The following is a 23076-nucleotide window of genomic DNA, read 5'->3' as shown; positions in this document are numbered from 1 at the left end:
CACTGGCAACGACTGAACCCAGGTGTAGGGGAACGGCAGACTCCTATGCTGAGATGAAAATAAGAATTCCAACAGAGCATCGACTGAACAGCACCGTGAGACAAATCACGGTAATCAGCGCTAAACGGGAGTCTGCATTATAATAATCATCGAAAGCAGAAAACCTGTGCCAGTCAGTATGAACTTGACAAGATGAAACAGAAAGCACAAGGGTAATGACTCTCATTAACAACTGCTGGTGAGACGTAGCAGCTGACCGCTCTCCGCAAGGGTGTGCAGGGCCTCCATTTTAAAATCCTTGTTTATAAATCCCACTGTGGTACCAATAAAGATATAAAATCATCTTTATCTTCACATGCACTTTGAAACTCAAAACACACAGTGAAATGTGTTGTTTGCTTCAATGACCAACACAGTCTGAGGATGTGCTGGCCAGCGTCTCGACACTTCCATTGGCTACACAGTACATCGATAACTTAATGAAGCTTACCAGGTTACCACCAATTTCCTAGGTCTTATTAGCCTACCCTAGGGTAAGTAAGTTTGAGAACGTGGGAGGGAATACGCCTGGACTGGTTGGTTGATTTACGGCTCAGTGTTTTATATTCTGAGATTTGCGCATTGGAGAGGGGTTGATGTTCTCCTTTGAATGGTTTTCTTTGTTTTGTGGCTGTGTATGGGAAGAGGAATCTCGCGGTTGCTCACTGCATACATACTTTGTAATAAATGCAATTTGAACCTTTGACTCCCAGAGGAAACACAATCGCAGTGAGAACGTGCAAACTCCTTACAGACAGCGGTGGAATTGAACTCAGATCACAAACACTTTAAAGCATTACACTAACGGCTAGGTTATCATGGTGCCTGTATCCACACGAGCTTCACTACCAGAATGTGAGTTTCACTGGCTTGGCTTCCAGGGAAAAATCCAAGACAAATGAAGATAAGATTAAAGAGAGATTAGATTGGTTAGTCACATGCAGATTGAAACACGCACTGAAACGCATTGCCCCAGCACAGTCTGAGAAGTGCTGGAGTCACCTTGTACCTGAGTTTGTATCGGCGATCACTGATTGTGCATCCCATTTGATTTTCCCCGTCGGTCAGACGTTCCGGCCAGCTGCCATGTTCATCGAGAGGTCATCGGACTTCGGACGGACGTGGACCGTTTACCGCTACTTTGCTTTCAATTGCACAGTCTCGTTCCCCCACATCCCCACCGGGCCCCTCAGGAAAATCGATGACATCATCTGTGACCACCGCTACTCCGACATTGAGCCCTCGACTGAGGGAGAGGTGAGTGCTGGGGGGGGTAGGCGAGTGCTGAGGATACAGGGCTTTGAGGGCAAGATGAGGGCAGAGAGAGAGAGAGAGAGATGACACTGAATATGGGTTCACCAGCACTTGGACCATTCCCCAGAGGATTATCTTCATTGTGGGAGGGTCACACTGAGGGAGGGGCGGGTACCGAGGGAGGGTCACACTGCGGGGGGGTGGGACCAAGGGAGGGTCACACTGTGGGACGGGTGGTACCGAGGGAGGGTCACACTGTGGGAGGGGTGGTACCGAGGGAGAGTCACACTGTAGAGGGGCGGGTACTGAGAGAGGGTCATACTGAGGGAGGGGTGGTACTGTGGGAGGGGGCGGTACTGAGGGAGGGTCATACTGAGGGAGGGGCGGTACCGAGGGAGGGTCACACTGTGGGAGGGGTGGTACCGAGGGAGGGTCATACTGAGGGAGGGGTGGTACCGAGGGAGAGTCACACTGAGGGAGGGGCGGTACCGAGGGAGGGTCACACTGCGGGAGGGGCGGGTACCGAGGGAGAGTCACACTGAGGGAGGGGTGGTACCGAGGGAGGATCATACTGAGGGAGGGGCGGGTACCGAGGGAGGGTCACACTGTGGGAGGGTTGGTACTGAGGGAGGGTCACACTGAGGGAGGGGTGGTACCGAGGGAGGGTCACACTGAGGGAGGGTTGGTACTGAGGGATGGGTAGTACTGAGGGAGGGTCACACTGAGGGATGGGCGGTACTGAGGGAGGGTCACACTGTGGTGGGGGGGGCAATGTTCCATCTTCTGGTTGGACTGTTCTATGCTCAGTGATCTCTGAGAAGTACATATGACATAAAACACAGCTATCCCGATTATGACCAGCACCCTTCCCTCACCAGAAAAATAGTTAAGTTAGTCAACTGTTGACTTCTATGGGATCTTGCTGTGTACTAAATGCTTGCCCGTGGCAGTCTACTGGCGGTGGGCCTCAGTTGGCACGCTGGCCTGTGTGGAAGAATGCTGGCGTAGTCTTTGAGTGCTGTGTTTATTTAACACCCTCTCCCCCAGCAAACATTATTAATTCCCTTTCCTGAACTTGGCAACCAGGCAGCAGTGTATCACAGACCTGCGACATTTGCATCAGACTCACCACTGCCTCGGGGACGTTAAAGAGCAGAGTAAAATACCACAGCAGATCATCTACTGTTAACGTGGGTGAGAAGGTGTATGTCAGTGTGAACAGCTGGTTCTGGGCCAACTAGTGGGGGTTGACAGTAGAGTTAGATTGAACAACACACACACGTAGTGTGGTGGACTAATCTCTACCTTGCTGAGGCCAGGCAACACCACCTCTTCCTGCTTCAACAGGACCCTAATGTCAACTCAACTCTGTACTCTCTCCCATGCACTGCCACTATACTCACCCGAAACTGCTCGATTCTACCTACTACCCAAGATCCACAAACCTGACTAACTGAATAGCCCCATAACCTCTGCCACTTCCTGCCCCATTGAACTCGTGTCTGCATACCTTGACTCCATTTTGTCCCGCTTCGTTCGGTCCCTTCCCTCGACACTCCGCACGGTCCCGTTCGGTCCCTTCCCTCGACACTCCGCACGGTCCCGTTCGGTCCCTTCCCTCGACACTCCGCACGGTCCCGTTCGGTCCCTTCCCTCGACACTCCGCACGGTCCCGTTCGGTCCCTTCCCTCGACACTCCACACAGTCTCCATCAAAGTCCAAGAAATCTTTTTTTATCGAAGTCCATATATGTTACCTTATGATACCCTGAGATTCAGTCAGTTTCAGTTCTCCGCCATGTGGCAGTGCCCCTGAGTGGGCAAATTACTCTTCTTCAGCCAATATCACAGGGAGGATGTCTGCTGCTTAGCAAGTTCTTTTGATGGAGGAGTTGGTGTTGGAATTTGTGCTCCTGCTCTGACTATACCCCGGGAGTGTGATTGTGAACACGTTGAGGTGTGTGGGGGTGGTAACATCAGGGCAGGACGTGGGTATGAACGTCTTTGCATTAATCCTGTGTTTCCTCGCTGCAGGTCATTTATAAAGTCCTGGATCCAGCTGTCAAAGTGGATGATCCCTACAGCCTGGAAATTCAAGGTGACGCGGGGGGAACTTTCTGCTGGACAGATAATTTCTCTATGGCTTGGTAACGTTCATATCACAGCTGCCCAACCACACTGGCAGGAGTCCAATGTAACAGCCTGTACACAAGGAAGTGATCTTGGGATCGAGTCCCTGCACTGACATCAACCCCAACCCTTCTCATTGGCAGAGAAGTAGATCGGCTGTCCTTGGGTCGGGTTTGGATTGGCTGTCGTTGGGTCGGGTTTGGATTGGCTGTCGTTGGGTCGGGTTTGGATTGGCTGTCGTTGGGTCGGGTTTGGATTGGCTGTCCTTGGGTCGGGTTTGGATTGGCTGTCCTTGGGTCGGGTTTGGATTGGCTGTCCTTGGATCGGGTTTGGATTGGCTGTCGTCGGATCGGGTTTGGATTGGCTGTCATTGGGTCGGGTTTGGATTGGCTGTCGTTGGGTCGGGTTTGGATTGGCTGTCGTTGGATCGGGTTTGGATTGGCTGTCATTGGGTCGGGTTTGGATTGGCTGTCGTTGGGTCGGGTTTGGATTGGCTGTCATTGGGTCGGGTTTGGATTGGCTGTCGTTGGATCGGGTTTGGATTGGCTGTCATTGGGTCGGGTTTGGATTGGCTGTCGTTGGATCGGGTTTGGATTGGCTGTCGTTGGATCGGGTTTGGATTGGCTGTCGTTGGGTCGGGTTTGGATTGGCTGTCGTTGGGATGTGTTTGGATTGGCTGCAGTTGGGATGTGTTTGGATTGGCTGCAGTTGGGATGTGTTTGGATTGGCTGCAGTTGGGATGTGTTTGGATTGGCTGCAGTTGGGATGGGTTTGGATTGGCTGTCCTTGGGTCGGGTTTGGATTGGCTGTCGTCGGATCGGGTTTGGATTGGCTGTCGTAGGATCGGGTTTGGATTGGCTGTCATCAGATCGGGTTTGGATTGGCTGTCCTAGGATCGGGTTTGGATTGGCTGTCGTCGGATCGGGTTTGGATTGGCTGTCCTAGGATCGGGTTTGGATTGGCTGTCCTTGGGTCGGGTTTGGATTGGCTGTTGTTGGATCGGGTTTGGATTGGCTGTCGTCGGGTCGGGTTTGGATTGGCTGTCGTTGGGTCGGGTTTGGATTGGCTGTCGTTGGATCGGGTTTGGATTGGCTGTCGTTGGGTCGGGTTTGGATTGGCTGTCGTCGGGTCGGGTTTGGATTGGCTGTCGTCGGGTCGGGTTTGGATTGGCTGTCCTAGGATCGGGTTTGGATTGGCTGTCCTTGGGTCGGGTTTGGATTGGCTGTCGTTGGGTCGGGTTTGGATTGGCTGTCATCAGATCGGGTTTGGATTGGCTGTCCTAGGATCGGGTTTGGATTGGCTGTCATCAGATCGGGTTTGGATTGGCTGTCCTAGGATCGGGTTTGGATTGGCTGTCGTCGGATCGGGTTTGGATTGGCTGTCCTAGGGTCGGGTTTGGATTGGCTGTCCTTGGATCGGGTTTGGATTGGCTGTCGTTGGATCGGGTTTGGATTGGCTGTCGTCGGGTCGGGTTTGGATTGGCTGTCGTCGGGTCGGGTTTAGATTGGCTGTCGTCGGGTCGGGTTTGGATTGGCTGTTGTCGGGTCGGGTTTGGATTGGCTGTTGTCGGGTCGGGTTTGGATTGGCTGCAGTTGGGATGGGTTTGGATTGGCTGTCGTTGGATCAGATTGGCTTTCGATTGGGTGTAACAATTTGGTTGTAGTTTATGACCTATCGTGTTCAAACCTCACCTCTCAGTCATTCTGTTTCTGGAGTGGAGAATTCCAGCTGTTTGACCTCCTCTGGCTGTTGACTTCTCTTCTAACTGATTGATCTCTTCTATCTTCTATCTGTTTGAACTTTCCTTCTGGCTATGCAACTCCTTTCAGCTTTTCAAACTTGCAGCCTCTCAGTTCTGGCGTTATCGCTGATTAGTTCTTGCAGGTTCAATGGTATTCAGCTCTCCCAGCAAGATCTGGCTCCACTGCATAGGCACAATTAACCTTTGTAACCCTCACAAAGAGAGAGAGGGACAGGGCCACGCAGTTTATCGAATTATATTCGGGTTTATAGTCACTGAGTATGGCCCGGATGTAGAGAGAGAGGGACAGGGCCACGCAGTTTATCGAATTATATTCGGGTTTATAGTCACTGAGTATGGCCCGGATGTAGAGAGAGAGGGACAGGGCCACACAGTTTATCGAATTATATTCGGGTTTATAGTCACTGAGTATGGCCCGGATGTAGAGAGAGAGGGACAGGGCCACGCAGTTTATCGAATTATATTCGGGTTTATAGTCACTGAGTATGGCCCGGATGTAGAGAGAGAGGGACAGGGCCACGCAGTTTATCGAATTATATTCGGGTTTATAGTCACTGAATATGGCCCGGATGTAGAGAGAGAGGGACAGGGCCACACAGTTTATCGAATTATATTCGGGTTTATAGTCACTGAGTATGGCCCGGATGTAGAGAGAGAGGGACAGGGCCACGCAGTTTATCGAATTATATTCGGGTTTATAGTCACTGAGTATGGCCCGGATGTAGAGAGAGAGGGACAGGGCCACGCAGTTTATCGAATTATATTCGGGTTTATAGTCACTGAGTATGGCCCGGATGTAGAGAGAGAGGGACAGGGCCACGCAGTTTATCGAATTATATTCGGGTTTATAGTCACTGAATATGGCCCGGATGTAGAGAGAGAGGGACAGGGCCACGCAGTTTATCGAATTATATTCTGGTTTATTGTCACTGAGTATGGCCCGGATGTAGAGAGAGAGGGACAGGGCCACGCAGTTTATCGAATTATATTCGGGTTTATAGTCACTGAATATGGCCCGGATGTAGAGAGAGAGGGACAGGGCCACGCAGTTTATCGAATTATATTCGGGTTTATAGTCACTGAATATGGCCCGGATGTAGAGAGAGAGGGACAGGGCCACGCAGTTTATTGAATTATATTCGGGTTTATAGTCACTGAATATGGCCCGGATGTAGAGAGAGAGGGACAGGGCCACGCAGTTTATCGAATTATATTCGGGTTTATAGTCACTGAATATGGCCCGGATGTAGAGAGAGAGGGACAGGGCCACGCAGTTTACTGAATCACGCTCGGGTTCATGATCACTGACATGTCGTTACATTTGCTCTTTTGTGGCAGCAGTACAGTGCAAGGCCTAACAAAAATTGGAAGTTACAATAAGAAATATTAGAAACAGAGTGCAAATAGTGAGCGAAATGGTGAGGTGGTGTCCATTGGTCATTGTCCCTGCAGACATCCGATGGTGCAGAGGAAAAAGCTGGTCCTGACACACTAAGCGTGTGTCCTCAGGCTCCTGTAATGTTAGTAATGAGGGGAGGGCCTGTCCTGGGTGGCACGGGCCCTGAATGATGGAGCCCACCCTTCTTGAGGCATCACCTCTGAAGATATCCTTGATGGCAGGGAGGATTGTGACCAAGGTGGAGTTGGCTTGAGTCTGTAGCTTTTCCAGATCCCGTGCAGCGGCCGCTTCATACCAGGTGGCGACAAAACCAGCCAGAATGCTCTCCACTGTATATCTGTAGAAAACATTCCAAATCTCCTCACACTCCCAATGAAACACAGCCGCTGTCATACCTCTTTGTAATTGCAACAATACGTTGGTCCGAGGCTGAAAGAGCAGTGCGAGGTTCACACCCTCTGATCTCCCGGCCCTCAGTCGCCCACCTTCTCATCTCCCTTCCTCCACCTGCAGATCTGCTGAGAATCACGAACTTAAGGATCCGCTTGACCAAGCTGCACACGCTGGGTGACAACCTCCTGGACCAGCGGCCCGAGGTCCTGCAGAAGTATTATTACGCCATCTATGAGCTGGTGCTGCGGGGAAGCTGCTTTTGTTACGGGCATGCCTCCGAGTGCTCTCCCGTTGCAGGGATCCAACGAGGCGTGCTGGGAATGGTAAGATCCCACTGACCAACTGCTCTGCTTCTGTTTGGTCTTCATACAGCTCCCCCTCGTCTGCATGTCACCCAGACTACGCCTAGACTTTTGGTCTCCAAATTTGAGGAAAGACATTCTTGCTATTGAGGGAGTGCAGCGTAGGTTCACAAGGTTAATTCCCGGAATGGCGGGACTGTCATATGTTGAAAGATTGGAGCGACTGGGCTTGTATACACTGGAATTTAGAAGGATGAGAGGGGATCTGATTGAAACATATAAGATTATTAACGGATTGGACACGCTGGAGACAGGAAGCATGTTCCCGCTGATGGGTGAGTCCAGAACTAGAGGTCACAGTTTAAGAATAAGGGGTAGGCCATTTAGAACAGATGTGGAAAAACTTTTTCACCCAGAGAGTGGTGGATATGTGGAATGCTCTGCCCCATAAGGCAGTGGAGGCCAAGTCTCTGGATGCATTCAAGAGAGAGTTAGATAGAGCTCTTATAGATAGCGGGGTCAAGGGATATGGGGAGAGGGCAGGAGCGGGGTACTGATTGTGGATGATCAGCCATGATCACAGTGAATGGTGGTGCTGGCTAGAAGGGACGAATGGCCTATTCCTGCACCTACTGTCTATTGTCTATAGACACCCAGACTGGCACCCCAGGGTGTCACCAAGGCTGTACTGCACTGCTGGAGGAGTACTAACAGTAGGAGATGTCAGGGTCTAACCTCCAACAAGAGAAATTCTGCAGATGCTGGAAATCCAAGCAACACCCACAAAATGCTGGAGGAACTCAGCAGGTCAGGCAGCGTCTGTGGAAGTGAATAACCAGTCAACGTTTCAGGCCAAGACCCTTCATCACAACTGGAAAGGAAGGCAGGAAGAAACCAGAATAAGAGGTGGGAGAGGGGGAGGAATACAAGCTGGCAGATGATAGGGGAGACCAGTTGAGGGGGTTAGGTGGGTGGATGGGGGAGGGGGATGAATGAAGAAGCTGGGAGGTGATAGGTGGAAAGGCAAAGGGCTAAAGAAGAAGGAATATGATAGGAGATGAGAGTGGACCATGGGAGAAATGGAAGGAGGTGAGGAACCAGAGGGAGGTGATGTGCAGGTGAGGAGAAGAGAAGGAGGGAGTTGGAGGGAATCTCCTCGGTCCAGGGGCTCCTGTGGATGAACTGTAGGTGCTGGCATTGCCTCTAATGACTACATCCCCGAGTCAAAGTTCAATGTAAATTTATTATCCAAGTACATCAATGTCACCATGTCCGCCTGGAGATTCACTTTCTTGTGGGCGTACACAGTAGATGTAAAGAAACACAATAGAATCAATGAAATAAAGACACACAACCTATGCATACAGCCAACAAATTATGTAAATGCAAAAAAGAAAAAGAAAACAACAATAATTAATAAATAAATAATACATACTGAGATTTTCAGTTGTCAAATCCTTGAACGGGAGTCCGTAGCTTGTGGAATCGGTTCAGTGCTGAGGTGAGTGAAGATAGCCACACCAGTTCAGGAGACGGACGGTTGAGGTGTAATTACCGTCAGCACAATGCAGAACCTTTGGCCCATCTAAACCAGACAGACTAGGTTCTGAAGATGCTGGAAATCCAGAGCTACGCAGACTAAACTGGAGGAACTGAGCAGGCCAGGCAGAGTCAACTCAAATGTTGGCTGTTCATAGATACCGCCTGACACGCTGAGTTCCTCCAGCTTTTTGTGTGTGTTTCTCTCATCAAAGCTCATCCCATTTACCCATATCCCTCAAAACCTTTTCAGTCACGTATCAATCCCAGGGTCTTTTAAACGTTGTTAGCAGATCTGTCTGAATCACTTCGTCTGGCAGCTCATTTCATACACTCACCACCCTCTGGGTGAAGGTGTTGTCCCACAGGTTCCTTTCAAAGTTCAGGGTAATTTTTATTACCGAAGTACATAAATGTCACCAAATACAACCCTGAGATTAATTTTCTGTGGGCACACTCAGCAGATCGATAGAGTTGTGACTATAACAGGATCAATGAAAGATCAATCAGATTGCAGAAGAGAACAAACTGTGCAAATGCAAATATAATTAAATAGCAATAAATAACAAGAACATGAAATAAGAAGATAAACAGTCCTGAAAGTGAGATCATTGGTTGTGGGAAAGTGAGTAGTTACCCCTTTGTTCAAGAGGCTGATGGGTGAGGGGTAATAATTGTTCTTAAACCCCATGATGTGAGTCCTAAGGCTCCTGTACCTTCTACCTGATGGCAGAAGTGAGAAAAGAGCCTGGCCTGGGTGGTGAGGGTCTTTGATGATGGTTAAATCTTCCTCTCTCACCTTAAAGCTGTTCCCTCTGGTTCTGGATTCCACAAATCTGGGAAAAAGGTGAAGTGTTCACCACACCCCTCGTGATTTTACACATTCAGTGAATCAGTGACTATTTAAAACATCTCAAAAGAAATCCCTGGGCTGTGGAACACTCTCAGTAATTAATGCAATCGCCCTGCAGTGGGGAGTAACTGATGAGTAATTGAGTAACTGGGGAGTAATTGATGAGTAATTGAGTAACTGGGGAGTAATTGATGCAATCGCCCTGCAGTGGGGAGTAACTGATGAGTAATTGAGTAACTGGGGAGTAATTGATGAGTAATTGAGTAACTGGGGAGTAATTGATGCAATCGCCCTGTACTGGGGAGTAACTGATGAGTAATTGAGTAACTGGGGAGTAATTGATGAGTAATTGAGTAACTGGGGAGTAATTGATGCAATCGCCCTGCACTGGGGAGTAACTGATGAGTAATTGAGTAACTGGGGAGTAATTGATGCAATCGCCAGGGCAGAGTACAGGGCATCCTAACTCGACATCTGTTCTTAAAGGGACCTCTGCACAGAACTATACAGACAGAAATCCTCTCTATATTTATATTTCTCAGGCAAACAAGACTGCAGTTATCCACTGATTCATAAGAAAATCATAGATCCATCAAAGATGCCCCACAAGTTGACAGGGTAGCTAAGAAGCCTTATGGTGTGATGGCCTTTGTTAGTCGGGGGATTGAGGTCGAGAGCCGTGAGATAACGTAACAGCTCTATAAAACTCTGGTTAGACCGTACTTGAAGTGTTGTGGTCAGTTCTAGCTGCCTCTTTACAGAAGGATGTGAAAGCTTTAGAGAGGGTCTCTACTCTCCACTGCCTGTTCTGCTGCTGATGTTTGGGGCAACAGTGAAGGTCCTCCATCTCTGCTGATGTTTGGGGCAACAGTGAAGGTCCTCCATCTCTGCTGATGTTTGGGGCAACAGTGAAGGTCCTCCATCTCTGCTGATGTTCGGGGCAACAGTGAAGGTCCTCCATCTCTGCTGATGTTTGGGGCAACAGTGAAGGTCCTCCATCTCTGCTGGTGTTCGGGGCAACAGTGAAGGTCCTCCATCTCTGCTGATGTTCAGGGCAACAGTGAAGGTCCTCCATCTCTGCTGGTATTCGGGGCAACAGTGAAGGTCCTCCATCTCTGCTGGTGTTTGGGGCAACAGTGAAGGTCCTCCATCTCTGCTGATGTTTGGGGCAACAGTGAAGGTCCTCCATCTCTGCTGATGTTTGGGGCAACAGTGAAGGTCCTCCATCTCTGCTGGTGTTCGGGGTTCCTCCATCGTGTCAGCAGTCTGGTGTTCACTACTGCCAGTCGTGCAAGTCCTACGTGGAGACTCAAGAGGCACCGTCACACTCAGATGCAGAAGGATTCTTCTTTGTTGTTTCCGTAACACTTTTGTTTGACCAGTCAGGGTTGTTAGTCCTGAGCTGAACCCCTGAACCTGGAGGACTGGTGGACCACGCTTAGTCTGGCCTCTACCCTTTGACCTGTTTGGAATGGGTGACCCCACCAAGAGCCAAAGCATAAAGCCCTGACTCCAGCCAACAGAGCTCTCTGGGTCATTGAGGTTCACAAGCCTACAAACCCTACAACCAGGTTGTGGTCCTCTTGGAAGTTAGAGAGGGAGCAGAGGAGATTAACCAGGATGGTGCCTGGATTAGAGAGCATGTCTTATCAGGATAGCTTGAGTGAGCTGGGGTGAGAGATAGAGGTGTTCACAATCATGAGGCACAGATAGAATGGACTTCCAGAGACTTTTCCCAGAGCAGAAATGGCTAATATCGGGGGCAAAATTTTAAGGTGACTGGAGGAAAATGTAGGGGGGGGGGGATGTGAGAGGGAGGTTTTTACAGAGTGGATAGTGTGTGGAACACTCGCCAGGGCAGAGTGATGGCAGAGGCAGGTGCGTTAGGGACATTTAAGAGACTCTTAGATAGACACGAGGACGATAGCGAAGTGGAGGGATGTGAGGGAGGAAAGGGTTAGATTGATTTTAGAGTAGGGTCAAAGGTCGGTACAACAGTGCAGGTCGAAGAGCCTGTACAGTTTGGTCATTGTTCCATTGTCTATGTTGAAGAATAGAGTCAAAGATTCGAAATCCTCAGCCAAAGTTTAAGAGCAGTGGTGCCATTAGATTTCTGCCATGTCATTTCTTCCTTCATTCAGATTCACGGCAGATGTATCTGTAAGCACAACACCAAAGGATTAAACTGTGAACAGTGCATGGACTTCTACCACGAGGTGCCCTGGAGCCCGGCAAAGGCTGATAATCCACATGCCTGCAAAGGTTTGCAGCCTGTCACTCCCCCACTCCCCGTGCACACGAGTCACTCTCCCACTCCCCGTGCACACGAGTCACTCCCCCACTCCCCGTGATCACGAATCACTCCTGCCACTCCCCGTGCACACGAGTCACTCCCCCACTCCCCGTGCACACGAGTCACTCCCACACTCCCCGTGATAACGAGTCACTCCCCCACTCCCCGTGCACACGAGTCACTCCTCCACTCCCCGTGCACACGAGTCACTCCCCCACTCCCCGTGCACACGAGTCAATCCCCCCACTCCCCGTGCACACGAGTCAATCCCCCCACTCCCCGTGTAAACGAGTCACTCTCCCACTCCCCGTGTAAACGAGTCACTCTCCCACTCCCCGTGTAAACGAGTCACTCCCCCACTCCCCGTGCACACGAGTCACTCCCCCACTCCCCGTGCACACGAGTCAATCCCCCCACTCCCCGTGCACACGAGTCACTCTCCCACTCCCCGTGCACACGAGTCAATCCCCCCACTCCCCGTGCACACGAGTCACTCTCCCACTCCCCGTGCACACGAGTCACTCCCCCACTCCCCGTGCACACGAGTCACTCCCCCACTCCCCGTGCACACGAGTCACTCTCCCACTCCCCGTGCACACGAGTCACTCCCCCACTCCCCGTGCACACGAGTCACTCTCCCACTCCCCGTGCACACGAGTCACTCCCCCACTCCCCGTGCACACGAGTCACTCCCCCACTCCCCGTGATCACGAATCACTCCTGCCACTCCCCGTGCACACGAGTCACTCCCCCACTCCCCGTGCACACGAGTCACTCCCACACTCCCCGTGTACATGAGTCACTCTCCTCACTCCCCGTGTACACGAGCCACTCCCCCCACTCCCCGTGCACACGAGTCGCTCCCCCACTCCCCGTGCACACGTGTCACTCCCCCACTCCCCGTGCACACGAGTCACTACCCCACTCCCCGTGCACACGAGTCGCTCCCCCCACTCCCCGTGCACGAGTCGCTCCCCCCACTCCCCGTGCACACGAGTCGCTGCCCCACTCCCCGTGCACGAGTCGCTCCCCCACTCCCCGTGCACACGTCACTCCCCCCACTCCCCCCACTCCCCGTGCACACGGGTCACTCCCCCCAGTCCCTGTGCACACGGGTCACTCCCCCCAGTCCCTGTGCACACGGGTCACTCCCCCCACTCCTCCCACTCCCCGTGTACACGATCCACTCCTCCCACTCCCCGTGATCACGAGTCACTCCTTTCACTCCCCGTGCACACGAGTCACTCCCCCACTCCCCGTGCACACGAGTCACTCCCACACTCCCCGTGATAATGAGTCACTCTCCCCACTCCCCGTGTACATGAGTCACTCTCCTCACTCCCCGTGTACACGAGCCACTCCCCCCACTCCCTGTGCCCTTGGACCGCTCTCACCCTGCCCTGTGCCCATGGACCGTTCTCACCCTGTGCCCATGGACCATTCCCACCCTGTGTCCATGGACCCCTCTCACCCTGTGCCCATGGACCGTTCCCACCCTGTGCCCATGGACCGCTCTCTCCCTGTGACCATGGACCGTTCTCACACTGTGCCCATGGACCGTTCTCACCCTGCCCTGTGCCCATGGACCACTCTCACCCTGTGCCCATGAACTGTTCTCACCCTGCCCTGTGCCCATGGACCATTCTCACCCTGTGCCCATGGACCGTTCTCACCCTGTGCCCATGGACCATTCTCACCCTGTGCCCATGGACCGTTCTCACCCTGTGCCCATGGACCGTTCTCACCCTGCCCTGTGCCCATGGACGGTTCTCACCCTGCCCTGTGCCCATGGACCACTCTCACCCTGTGCCCATGGACCATTCTCACCCTGTGCCCATGGACCATTCTCACCCTGTGCCCATGGACCGTTCTCACCCTGTGCCCATGGACCATTCTCACCCTGCCCTGTGCCCATGGACCGTTCTCACCCTGTGCCCATGGACCGTTCTCACCCTGCCCTGTGCCCATGGACCATTCTCACCCTGTGCCCATGGACCGTTCCCACCCTGTGCCCATGGACCGTTCTCACCCTGTGCCCATGGACCGTTCTCACCCTGTGCCCATGGACCTCTCTCACCCTGTGCCCATGGACCGCTCTCTCCCTGCCCTGTGCCCATGGACCGTTCTCACCCTGCCCTGTGCCCATGGACCGTTCTCACCCTGTGCCCATGGACCGTTCTCACCCTGCCCTGTGCCCATGGACCGTTCTCACCCTGTGCCCATGGACCATTCTCACCCTGTGCCCATGGACCGTTCTCACCCTGTGCCCATGGACCGCTCTCACCCTGTGCCCATGGACCGTTCTCACCCTGTGCCCATGGACCGTTCTCACCCTGCCCTGTGCCCATGGACCACTCTCACCCTGTGCCCATGGACCGCTGTCACCCTGTGCCCATGGACCGCTCTCTCCCTGTGACCATGGACCGTTCTCACCCTGTGCCCATGGACCGTTCTCACCCTGCCCTGTTCCCATGGACCGCTCTATCCCTGTGCCCACGGACCATTCTCACCCTGCCCTGTTCCCATGGACCGCTCTATCCCTGTGCCCATGGACAACTCTGTCCCTGTGCCCATGGACCGTTCTCACCCTGTGCCCATGGACCGCTCTCACCCTGTGCCCATGGACCGTTCTCACCCTGTGCCCATGGACCGTTCTCACCCTGTGCCCATGGACCATTCTCACCCTGTGCCCATGGACCGTTCTCACCCTGCCCTGTGCTCACCCTGCCCTGTGCCCATGGACCATTCTCAACCTGTGCCCATGGACCGTTCTCACCCTGTGCCCATGGACCATTCTCACCCTGTGCCCATGGACCGTTCTCACCCTGTGCCCATGGACCATTCTCACCCTGTGCCCATGGACCGTTCTCACCCTGTGCCCATGGACCGTTCTCACCCTGCCCTGTGCCCATGGACCGTTCTCACCCTGTGCCCATGGACCATTCTCACCCTGTGCCCATGGACCATTCTCACCCTGTGCCCATGGACCATTCTCACCCTGTGCCCATGGACCGTTCTCACCCTGTGCCCATGGACCGTTCTCACCCTGCCCTGTGCCCATGGACCGTTCTCACCCTGTGCCCATGGACCGTTCTCACCCTGCCCTGTGCCCATGGACCGTTCTCACCCTGCCCTGTGCCCATGGACCATACTCACCCTGTGCCCATGGACCACTCTCACCCAGTGCCCATGGACCGCTGTCACCCTGTGCCCATGGACCGCTCTCTCCCTGTGACCATGGACCGTTCTCACCCTGTGCCCATGGACCATTCTCACCCTGCCCTGTGCCCATGTACCGTTCTCACCCTGTGCCCATGAACCATTCTCACCCTGTGCCCATGGACCGCTCTCACCCTGTGCCCATGGACCATTCCCACCCTGTGCCCATGGACCGCTCTCACCCTGTGCCCATGGACCGTTCTCACCCTGTGCCCATGGACCGCTCTCAACCTGCCCTGTGCCCATGGACCGCTCTCACCCTGTGCCCATGGACCATTCTCACCCTGTGCCCATGGACCGCTGTCACCCTGCCCTGTGCCCATGGACCGCTCTCAACCTGCCCTGTGCCCATGGACCGCTCTCACCCTGTGCCCATGGACCGTTCTCACCCTGTGCCCATGGACCGTTCTCATCCTGTGCCCATGGACCGCTCTCACCCTGTGCCCATGGACAGTTCTCACCCTGCCCTGTTCCCATGGACCGCTCTATCCCTGTGCCCATGGACCACTCTGTCCCTGTGCCCATGGACCGTTCTCACCCTGTGCCCATCGACGGTTCTCACCCTGTGCCCATGGACCGCTGTCACCCTGCCCTGTGCCCATGGACCGCTCTCACCCTGTGCCCATGGACCGTTCTCACCCTGTGCCCATGGACCGCTGTCACCCTGCCCTGTGCCCATGGACCGTTCTTACCCTGTGCCCATGGACCGCTCTCAACCTGTGCCCATGGACAGCTCTCACCCTGTGCCCATGGACCGCTCTCACCCTGTGCCCATGGACCGCTCTGTCCCTGTGCCCATGGACCGTTCTCACCCTGTGCCCATGGACCGCTGTCACCCTGCCCTGTGCCCATGGACCGCTCTCACCCTGCCCTGTGCCCATGGACCGTTCTCACCCTGTGCCCATGGACCGTTCTCACCCTGTGCCCATGGACCGTTCTCACCCTGTGCCCATGGACCATTCTCACCCTGTGCCCATGGACCTCTCTCACCCTGTGCCCATGGACTGTTCTCACACTGTGCCCATGGACCGTTCTCACCCTGTGCCCATGGACCGTTCTCACCCTGTGCCCATGGACCTCTCTCACCCTGTGCCCATGGACCGTTCTCACACTGCCCTGTTCCCATGGACCGCTCTGTCCCTGTGCCCATGGTCCGTTCTCACCCTGTGCCCATGGACCGTTCTCACCCTGTGCCCATGGACCGTTCTCACCCTGTGCCCATGGACCGCTCTCACCCTGTGCCCATGGACCGTTCTCACCCTGTGCCCATGGACCATTCTCACCCTGTGCCCATGGACCGTTCTCACCCTGTGCCCATGGACCATTCTCACCCTGTGCCCATGGACCGTTCTCACCCTGCCCTGTGCCCATGGACCGCTCTCACCCTGTGCCCATGGACCGTTCTCACCCTGTGCCCATGGACCGTTCTCACCCTGTGCCCATGGACCATTCCCACCCTGTGTCCATGGACCCCTCTCACCCTGTGCGCATGGACCGTTCCCACCCTGTGCCCATGGACCGCTCTCTCCCTGTGACCATGGACCGTTCTCACACTGTGCCCATGGACCGTTCTCACCCTGCCCTGTGCCCATGGACCACTCTCACCCTGTGCCCATGAACTGTTCTCACCCTGCCCTGTGCCCATGGACCATTCTCACCCTGTGCCCATGGACCGTTCTCACCCTGTGCCCATGGACCATTCTCACCCTGTGCCCATGGACCGTTCTCACCCTGTGCCCATGGACCGTTCTCACCCTGCCCTGTGCCCATGGACCATTCTCACCCTGCCCTGTGCCCATGGACCACTCTCACCCTGTGCCCATGGACCATTCTCACCCTGTGCCCATGGACCATTCTCACCCTGTGCCCATGGACCGTTCTCACCCTGTGCCCATGGACCATTCTCACCCTGCCCTGTGCCCATGGACCGTTCTCACCCTGTGCCCATGGACCGTTCTCACCCTGCCCTGTGCCCATGGACCATTCTCACCCTGTGCCCATGGACCGTTCCCACCCTGTGCCCATGGACCGTTCTCACCCTGTGCCCATGGACCGTTCTCACCCTGTGCCCATGGACCTCTCTCACCCTGTGCCCATGGACCGCTCTCTCCCTGCCCTGTGCCCATGGACCGTTCTCACCCTGCCCTGTGCCCATGGACCGTTCTCACCCTGTGCCCATGGACCGTTCTCACCCTGCCCTGTGCCCATGGACCGTTCTCACCCTGTGCCCATGGACCATTCTCACCCTGTGCCCATGGACCGTTCTCACCCTGTGCCCATGGACCGTTCTCACCCTGCCCTGTGCCCATGGACCGTTCTCACCCTGTGCCCATGGACCGTTCTCACCCTGCCCTGTGCCCATGGACCGTTCTCACCCTGTGCCCATGGACCGTTCTCACCCTGCCCTGTGCCCATGGACCATTCTCACCCTGTGCCCATTGTCCGCTGTCACCCTGTGCCCATGGACCGCTGTCACCCTGTGCCCATGGACCGCTCTCTCCCTGTGACCATGGACCGTACTCACCCTGTGCCCATGGACCGTTCTCACCCTGCCCTGTTCCCATGGACCGCTCTATCCCTGTGCCCACGGACCATTCTCACCCTGCCCTGTTCCCATGGACCGCTCTATCCCTGTGCCCATGGACCACTCTGTCCCTGTGCCCATGGACCGTTCTCACCCTGTGCCCATGGACCGCTCTCACCCTGTGCCCATGGACCGTTCTCACCCTGTGCCCATGGACTGTTCTCACCCTGTGCCCATGGACCATTCTCACCCTGCCCTGTGCCCATGGACCGTTCTCACCCTGTGCCCATGGACTGTTCTCACCCTGCCCTGTGCTCACCCTGCCCTGTGCCCATGGACCATTCTCAACCTGTGCCCATGGACCGTTCTCACCCTGTGCCCATGGACCGTTCTCACCCTGTGCCCATGGACCGTTCTCACCCTGTGCCCATGGACCATTCTCACCCTGTGCCCATGGACCTTTCTCACCCTGCCCTGTGCCCATGGACCGTTCTCACCCTGTGCCCATGGACCATTCTCACCCTGTGCCCATGGACCATTCTCACCCTGTGCCCATGGACCGTTCTCACCCTGTGCCCATGGACCGTTCTCACCCTGTGCCCATGGACCATTCTCACCCTGCCCTGTGCCCATGGACCGTTCTCACCCTGTGCCCATGGACCGTTCTCACCCTGCCCTGTGCCCATGGACCGTTCTCACCCTGCCCTGTGCCCATGGACCATTCTCACCCTGTGCCCATGGACCACTCTCACCCTGTGCCCATGGACCGCTGTCACCCTGTGCCCATGGACCGCTCTCTCCCTGTGACCATGGACCATTCTCACCCTGTGCCCATGGACCATTCTCACCCTGTGCCCATGGACCATTCCCACCCTGTGCCCATGGACCGCTCTCACCCTGTGCCCATGGACCGTTCTCACCCTGTGCCCATGGACCGCTCTCAACCTGCCCTGTGCCCATGGACCGCTCTCACCCTGTGCCCATGGACCATTCTCACCCTGTGCCCATGGACCGCTGTCACCCTGCCCTGTGCCCATGGACCGCTGTCACCCTGCCCTGTGCCCATGGACCGCTCTCAACCTGCCCTGTGCCCATGGACCGCTCTCACCCTGTGCCCATGGACCGTTCTCACCCTGTGCCCATGGACCGTTCTCATCCTGTGCCCATGGACCGCTCTCACCCTGTGCCCATGGATCGTTCTCACCCTGCCCTGTTCCCATGGACCGCTCTATCCCTGTGCCCATGGACCACTCTGTCCCTGTGCCCATGGACCGTTCTCACCCTGTGCCCATGGACCGTTCTCACCCTGTGCCCATGGACCGCTGTCACCCTGCCCTGTGCCCATGGACCGCTCTCACCCTGTGCCCATGGAGCGCTCTCACCCTGTGCCCATGGACCGTTCTCACCCTGTGCCCATGGACCGCTGTCACCCTGCCCTGTGCCCATGGACCGTTCTCACCCTGTGCCCATGGACCGCTCTCACCCTGTGCCCATGGACAGCTCTCACCCTGTGCCCATGGACCGCTCTCACCCTGTGCCCATGGACCGCTCTGTCCCTGTGCCCATGGACCGTTCTCACCCTGTGCCCATGGACCGCTGTCACCCTGCCCTGTGCCCATGGACCGCTCTCACCCTGCCCTGTGCCCATGGACCGTTCTCACCCTGTGCCCATGGACCGCTCTCACCCTGTGCCCATGGACCGCTCTCACCCTGTGCCCATGGACCGTTCTCACCCTGTGCCCATGGACCGTTCTCACCCTGTGCCCATGGACCATTCTCACCCTGTGCCCATGGACCTCTCTCACCCTGTGCCCATGGACCGTTCTCACACTGTGCCCATGGACCGTTCTCACCCTGTGCCCATGGACCGTTCTCACCCTGTGCCCATGGACCTCTCTCACCCTGTGCCCATGGACCGTTCTCACACTGCCCTGTTCCCATGGACCGCTCTGTCCCTGTGCCCATGGACCGTTCTCACCCTGTGCCTATGGACCGTTCTCACCCTGTGCCCATGGACCGTTCTCACCCTGTGCCCATGGACCGCTCTCACCCTGTGCCCATGGACCGTTCTCACCCTGTGCCCATGGACCATTCTCACCCTGTGCCCATGGACCGTTCTCACCCTGTGCCCATGGACCATTCTCACCCTGTGCCCATGGACCGCTCTCACCCTGTGCCCATGGACCGCTCTCACCCTGTGCCCATGGACCGTTCTCACCCTGTGCCCATGGACCATTCCCACCCTGTGTCCATGGACCCCTCTCACCCTGTGCCCATGGACCGTTCCCACCCTGTGCCCATGGACCGCTCTCTCCCTGTGACCATGGACCGTTCTCACACTGTGCCCATGGACCGTTCTCACCCTGCCCTGTGCCCATGGACCACTCTCACCCTGTGCCCATGAACTGTTCTCACCCTGCCCTGTGCCCATGGACCATTCTCACCCTGTGCCCATGGACCGTTCTCACCCTGTGCCCATGGACCATTCTCACCCTGTGCCCATGGACCGTTCTCACCCTGTGCCCATGGACCGTTCTCACCCTGCCCTGTGCCCATGGACCGTTCTCACCCTGCCCTGTGCCCATGGACCACTCTCACCCTGTGCCCATGGACCATTCTCACCCTGTGCCCATGGACCATTCTCACCCTGTGCCCATGGACCGTTCTCACCCTGTGCCCATGGACCATTCTCACCCTGCCCTGTGCCCATGGACCGTTCTCACCCTGTGCCCATGGACCGTTCTCACCCTGCCCTGTGCCCATGGACCATTCTCACCCTGTGCCCATGGACCGTTCCCACCCTGTGCCCATGGACCGTTCTCACCCTGTGCCCATGGACCGTTCTCACCCTGTGCCCATGGACCTCTCTCACCCTGTGCCCATGGACCGCTCTCTCCCTGCCCTGTGCCCATGGACCGTTCTCACCCTGCCCTGTGCCCATGGACCGTTCTCACCCTGTGCCCATGGACCGTTCTCACCCTGCCCTGTGCCCATGGACCGTTCTCACCCTGTGCCCATGGACCATTCTCACCCTGTGCCCATGGACCGTTCTCACCCTGTGCCCATGGACCGTTCTCACCCTGCCCTGTGCCCATGGACCGTTCTCGCCCTGTGCCCATGGACCGTTCTCACCCTGTGCCCATGGACCGTTCTCACTCTGCCCTGTGCCCATGGACCGTTCTCACCCTGTGCCCATGGACCGTTCTCACCCTGCCCTGTGCCCATGGACCGTTCTCACCCTGTGCCCATGGACCGTTCTCACCCTGCCCTGTGCCCATGGACCGTTCTCACCCTGCCCTGTGCCCATGGACCACTCTCACCCTGTGCCCATGGACCGCTGTCACCCTGTGCCCATGGACCGCTGTCACCCTGTGCCCATGGACCGCTCTCTCCCTGTGACCATGGACCGTTCTCACCCTGTGCCCATGGACCGTTCTCACCCTGCCCTGTTCCCATGGACCGCTGTATCCCTGTGCCCACGGACCATTCTCACCCTGCCCTGTTCCCATGGACCGCTCTATCCCTGTGCCCATGGACCACTCTGTCCCTGTGCCCATGGACCGTTCTCACCCTGTGCCCATGGACCGCTCTCACCCTGTGCCCATGGACCGTTCTCACCCTGTGCCCATGGACCGTTCTCACCCTGTGCCCATGGACCATTCTCACCCTGCCCTGTGCCCATGGACCGTTCTCACCCTGTGCCCATGGACCGTTCTCACCCTGCCCTGTGCTCACCCTGCCCTGTGCCCATGGACCATTCTCAACCTGTGCCCATGGACCGTTTTCACCCTGTGCCCATGGACCGTTCTCACCCTGTGCCCATGGACCATTCTCACCCTGTGCCCATGGACCGTTCTCACCCTGTGCCCATGGACCATTCTCACCCTGTGCCCATGGACCGTTCTCACCCTGTGCCCATGGACCGTTCTCACCCTGCCCTGTGCCCATGGACCGTTCTCACCCTGTGCCCATGGACCATTCTCACCCTGTGCCCATGGACCATTCTCACCCTGTGCCCATGGACCGTTCTCACCCTGTGCCCATGGACCGTTCTCACCCTGTGCCCATGGACCGTTCTCACCCTGTGCCCATGGACCATTCTCACCCTGCCCTGTGCCCATGGACCGTTCTCACCCTGTGCCCATGGACCGTTCTCACCCTGCCCTGTGCCCATGGACCGTTCTCACCCTGCCCTGTGCCCATGGACCATTCTCAACCTGTGCCCATGGAACTCTCTCACCCTGTGCCCATGGACCGCTCTCTCCCTGTGACCATGGACCGTTCTCACCCTGTGCCCATGGACCATTCTCACCCTGTGCCCATGGACCATTCCCACCCTGTGCCCATGGACCGCTCTCACCCTGTGCCCATGGACCGTTCTCACCCTGTGCCCATGGACCGCTCTCAACCTGCCCTGTGCCCATGGACCGCTCTCACCCTGTGCCCATGGACCGTTCTCACCCTGCCCTGTTCCCATGGACCGCTCTATCCCTGTGCCCATGGACCACTCTGTCCCTGTGCCCATGGACCGTTCTCACCCTGTGCCCATGGACCGTTCTCACCCTGTGCCCATGGACCGCTGTCACCCTGCCCTGTGCCCATGGACCGCTCTCACCCTGTGCCCATGGACCGTTCTCACCCTGTGCCCATGGACCGCTGTCACCCTGCCCTGTGCCCATGGACCGTTCTCACCCTGTGCCCATGGACCGCTCTCACCCTGTGCCCATGGACAGCTCTCACCCTGTGCCCATGGACCGCTCTCACCCTGTGCCCATGGACCGCTCTGTCCCTGTGCCCATGGACCGTTCTCACCCTGTTCCAATGGTCCGCTCTGTCCCTGTGCCCATGGACCGTTCTCACCCTGTGCCCATGGACCGCTGTCACCCTGCCCTGTGCCCATGGACCGTTCTCACCCTGTGCCCATGGACCGTTCTCACCCTGTGCCCATGGACCGTTCTCACCCTGTGCCCATGGACCATTCTCACCCTGTGCCCATGGACCTCTCTCACCCTGTGCCCATGGACCGTTCTCACACTGTGCCCATGGACCGTTCTCACCCTGTGCCCATGGACCGTTCTCACCCTGTGCCCATGGACCTCTCTCACCCTGTGCCCATGGACCGTTCTCACACTGCCCTGTTCCCATGGACCGCTCTGTCCCTGTGCCCATGGACCGTTCTCACCCTGTGCCTATGGACCGTTCTCACCCTGTGCCCATGGACCGTTCTCACCCTGTGCCCATGGACCGCTCTCACCCTGTGCCCATGGACCGTTCTCACCCTGTGCCCATGGACCGTTCTCACCCTGCCCTGTGCCCATGGACCGTTCTCACCCTGTGCCCATGGACCATTCTCACCCTGTGCCCATGGAC

General features: G+C 56.2%; 1 protein-coding gene across 1 annotated transcript in view; it reads left to right on the top strand.

Annotated features, from left to right (window-relative positions):
• lamb2l (laminin, beta 2-like) overlaps positions 1-23076 on the top strand; it is a 242899-nt gene that overhangs the window by 135926 nt on the left and 83897 nt on the right. Inside the window, 4 exon segments of the mRNA XM_073071978.1 lie at positions 1108-1296; positions 3327-3390; positions 7097-7299; positions 11812-11932. Of these exon segments, the coding sequence (XP_072928079.1) occupies positions 1108-1296; positions 3327-3390; positions 7097-7299; positions 11812-11932 (577 nt within the window).

This window comes from Hemitrygon akajei, chromosome 19 (genome assembly GCF_048418815.1).
Source record: "Hemitrygon akajei chromosome 19, sHemAka1.3, whole genome shotgun sequence".
NCBI classification, from domain to species: Eukaryota; Metazoa; Chordata; class Chondrichthyes; order Myliobatiformes; family Dasyatidae; genus Hemitrygon; species Hemitrygon akajei.
The sequence above is the reverse complement of the archived record's forward strand: the minus strand, read 5'-3'. Positions and strand labels throughout refer to the sequence as shown.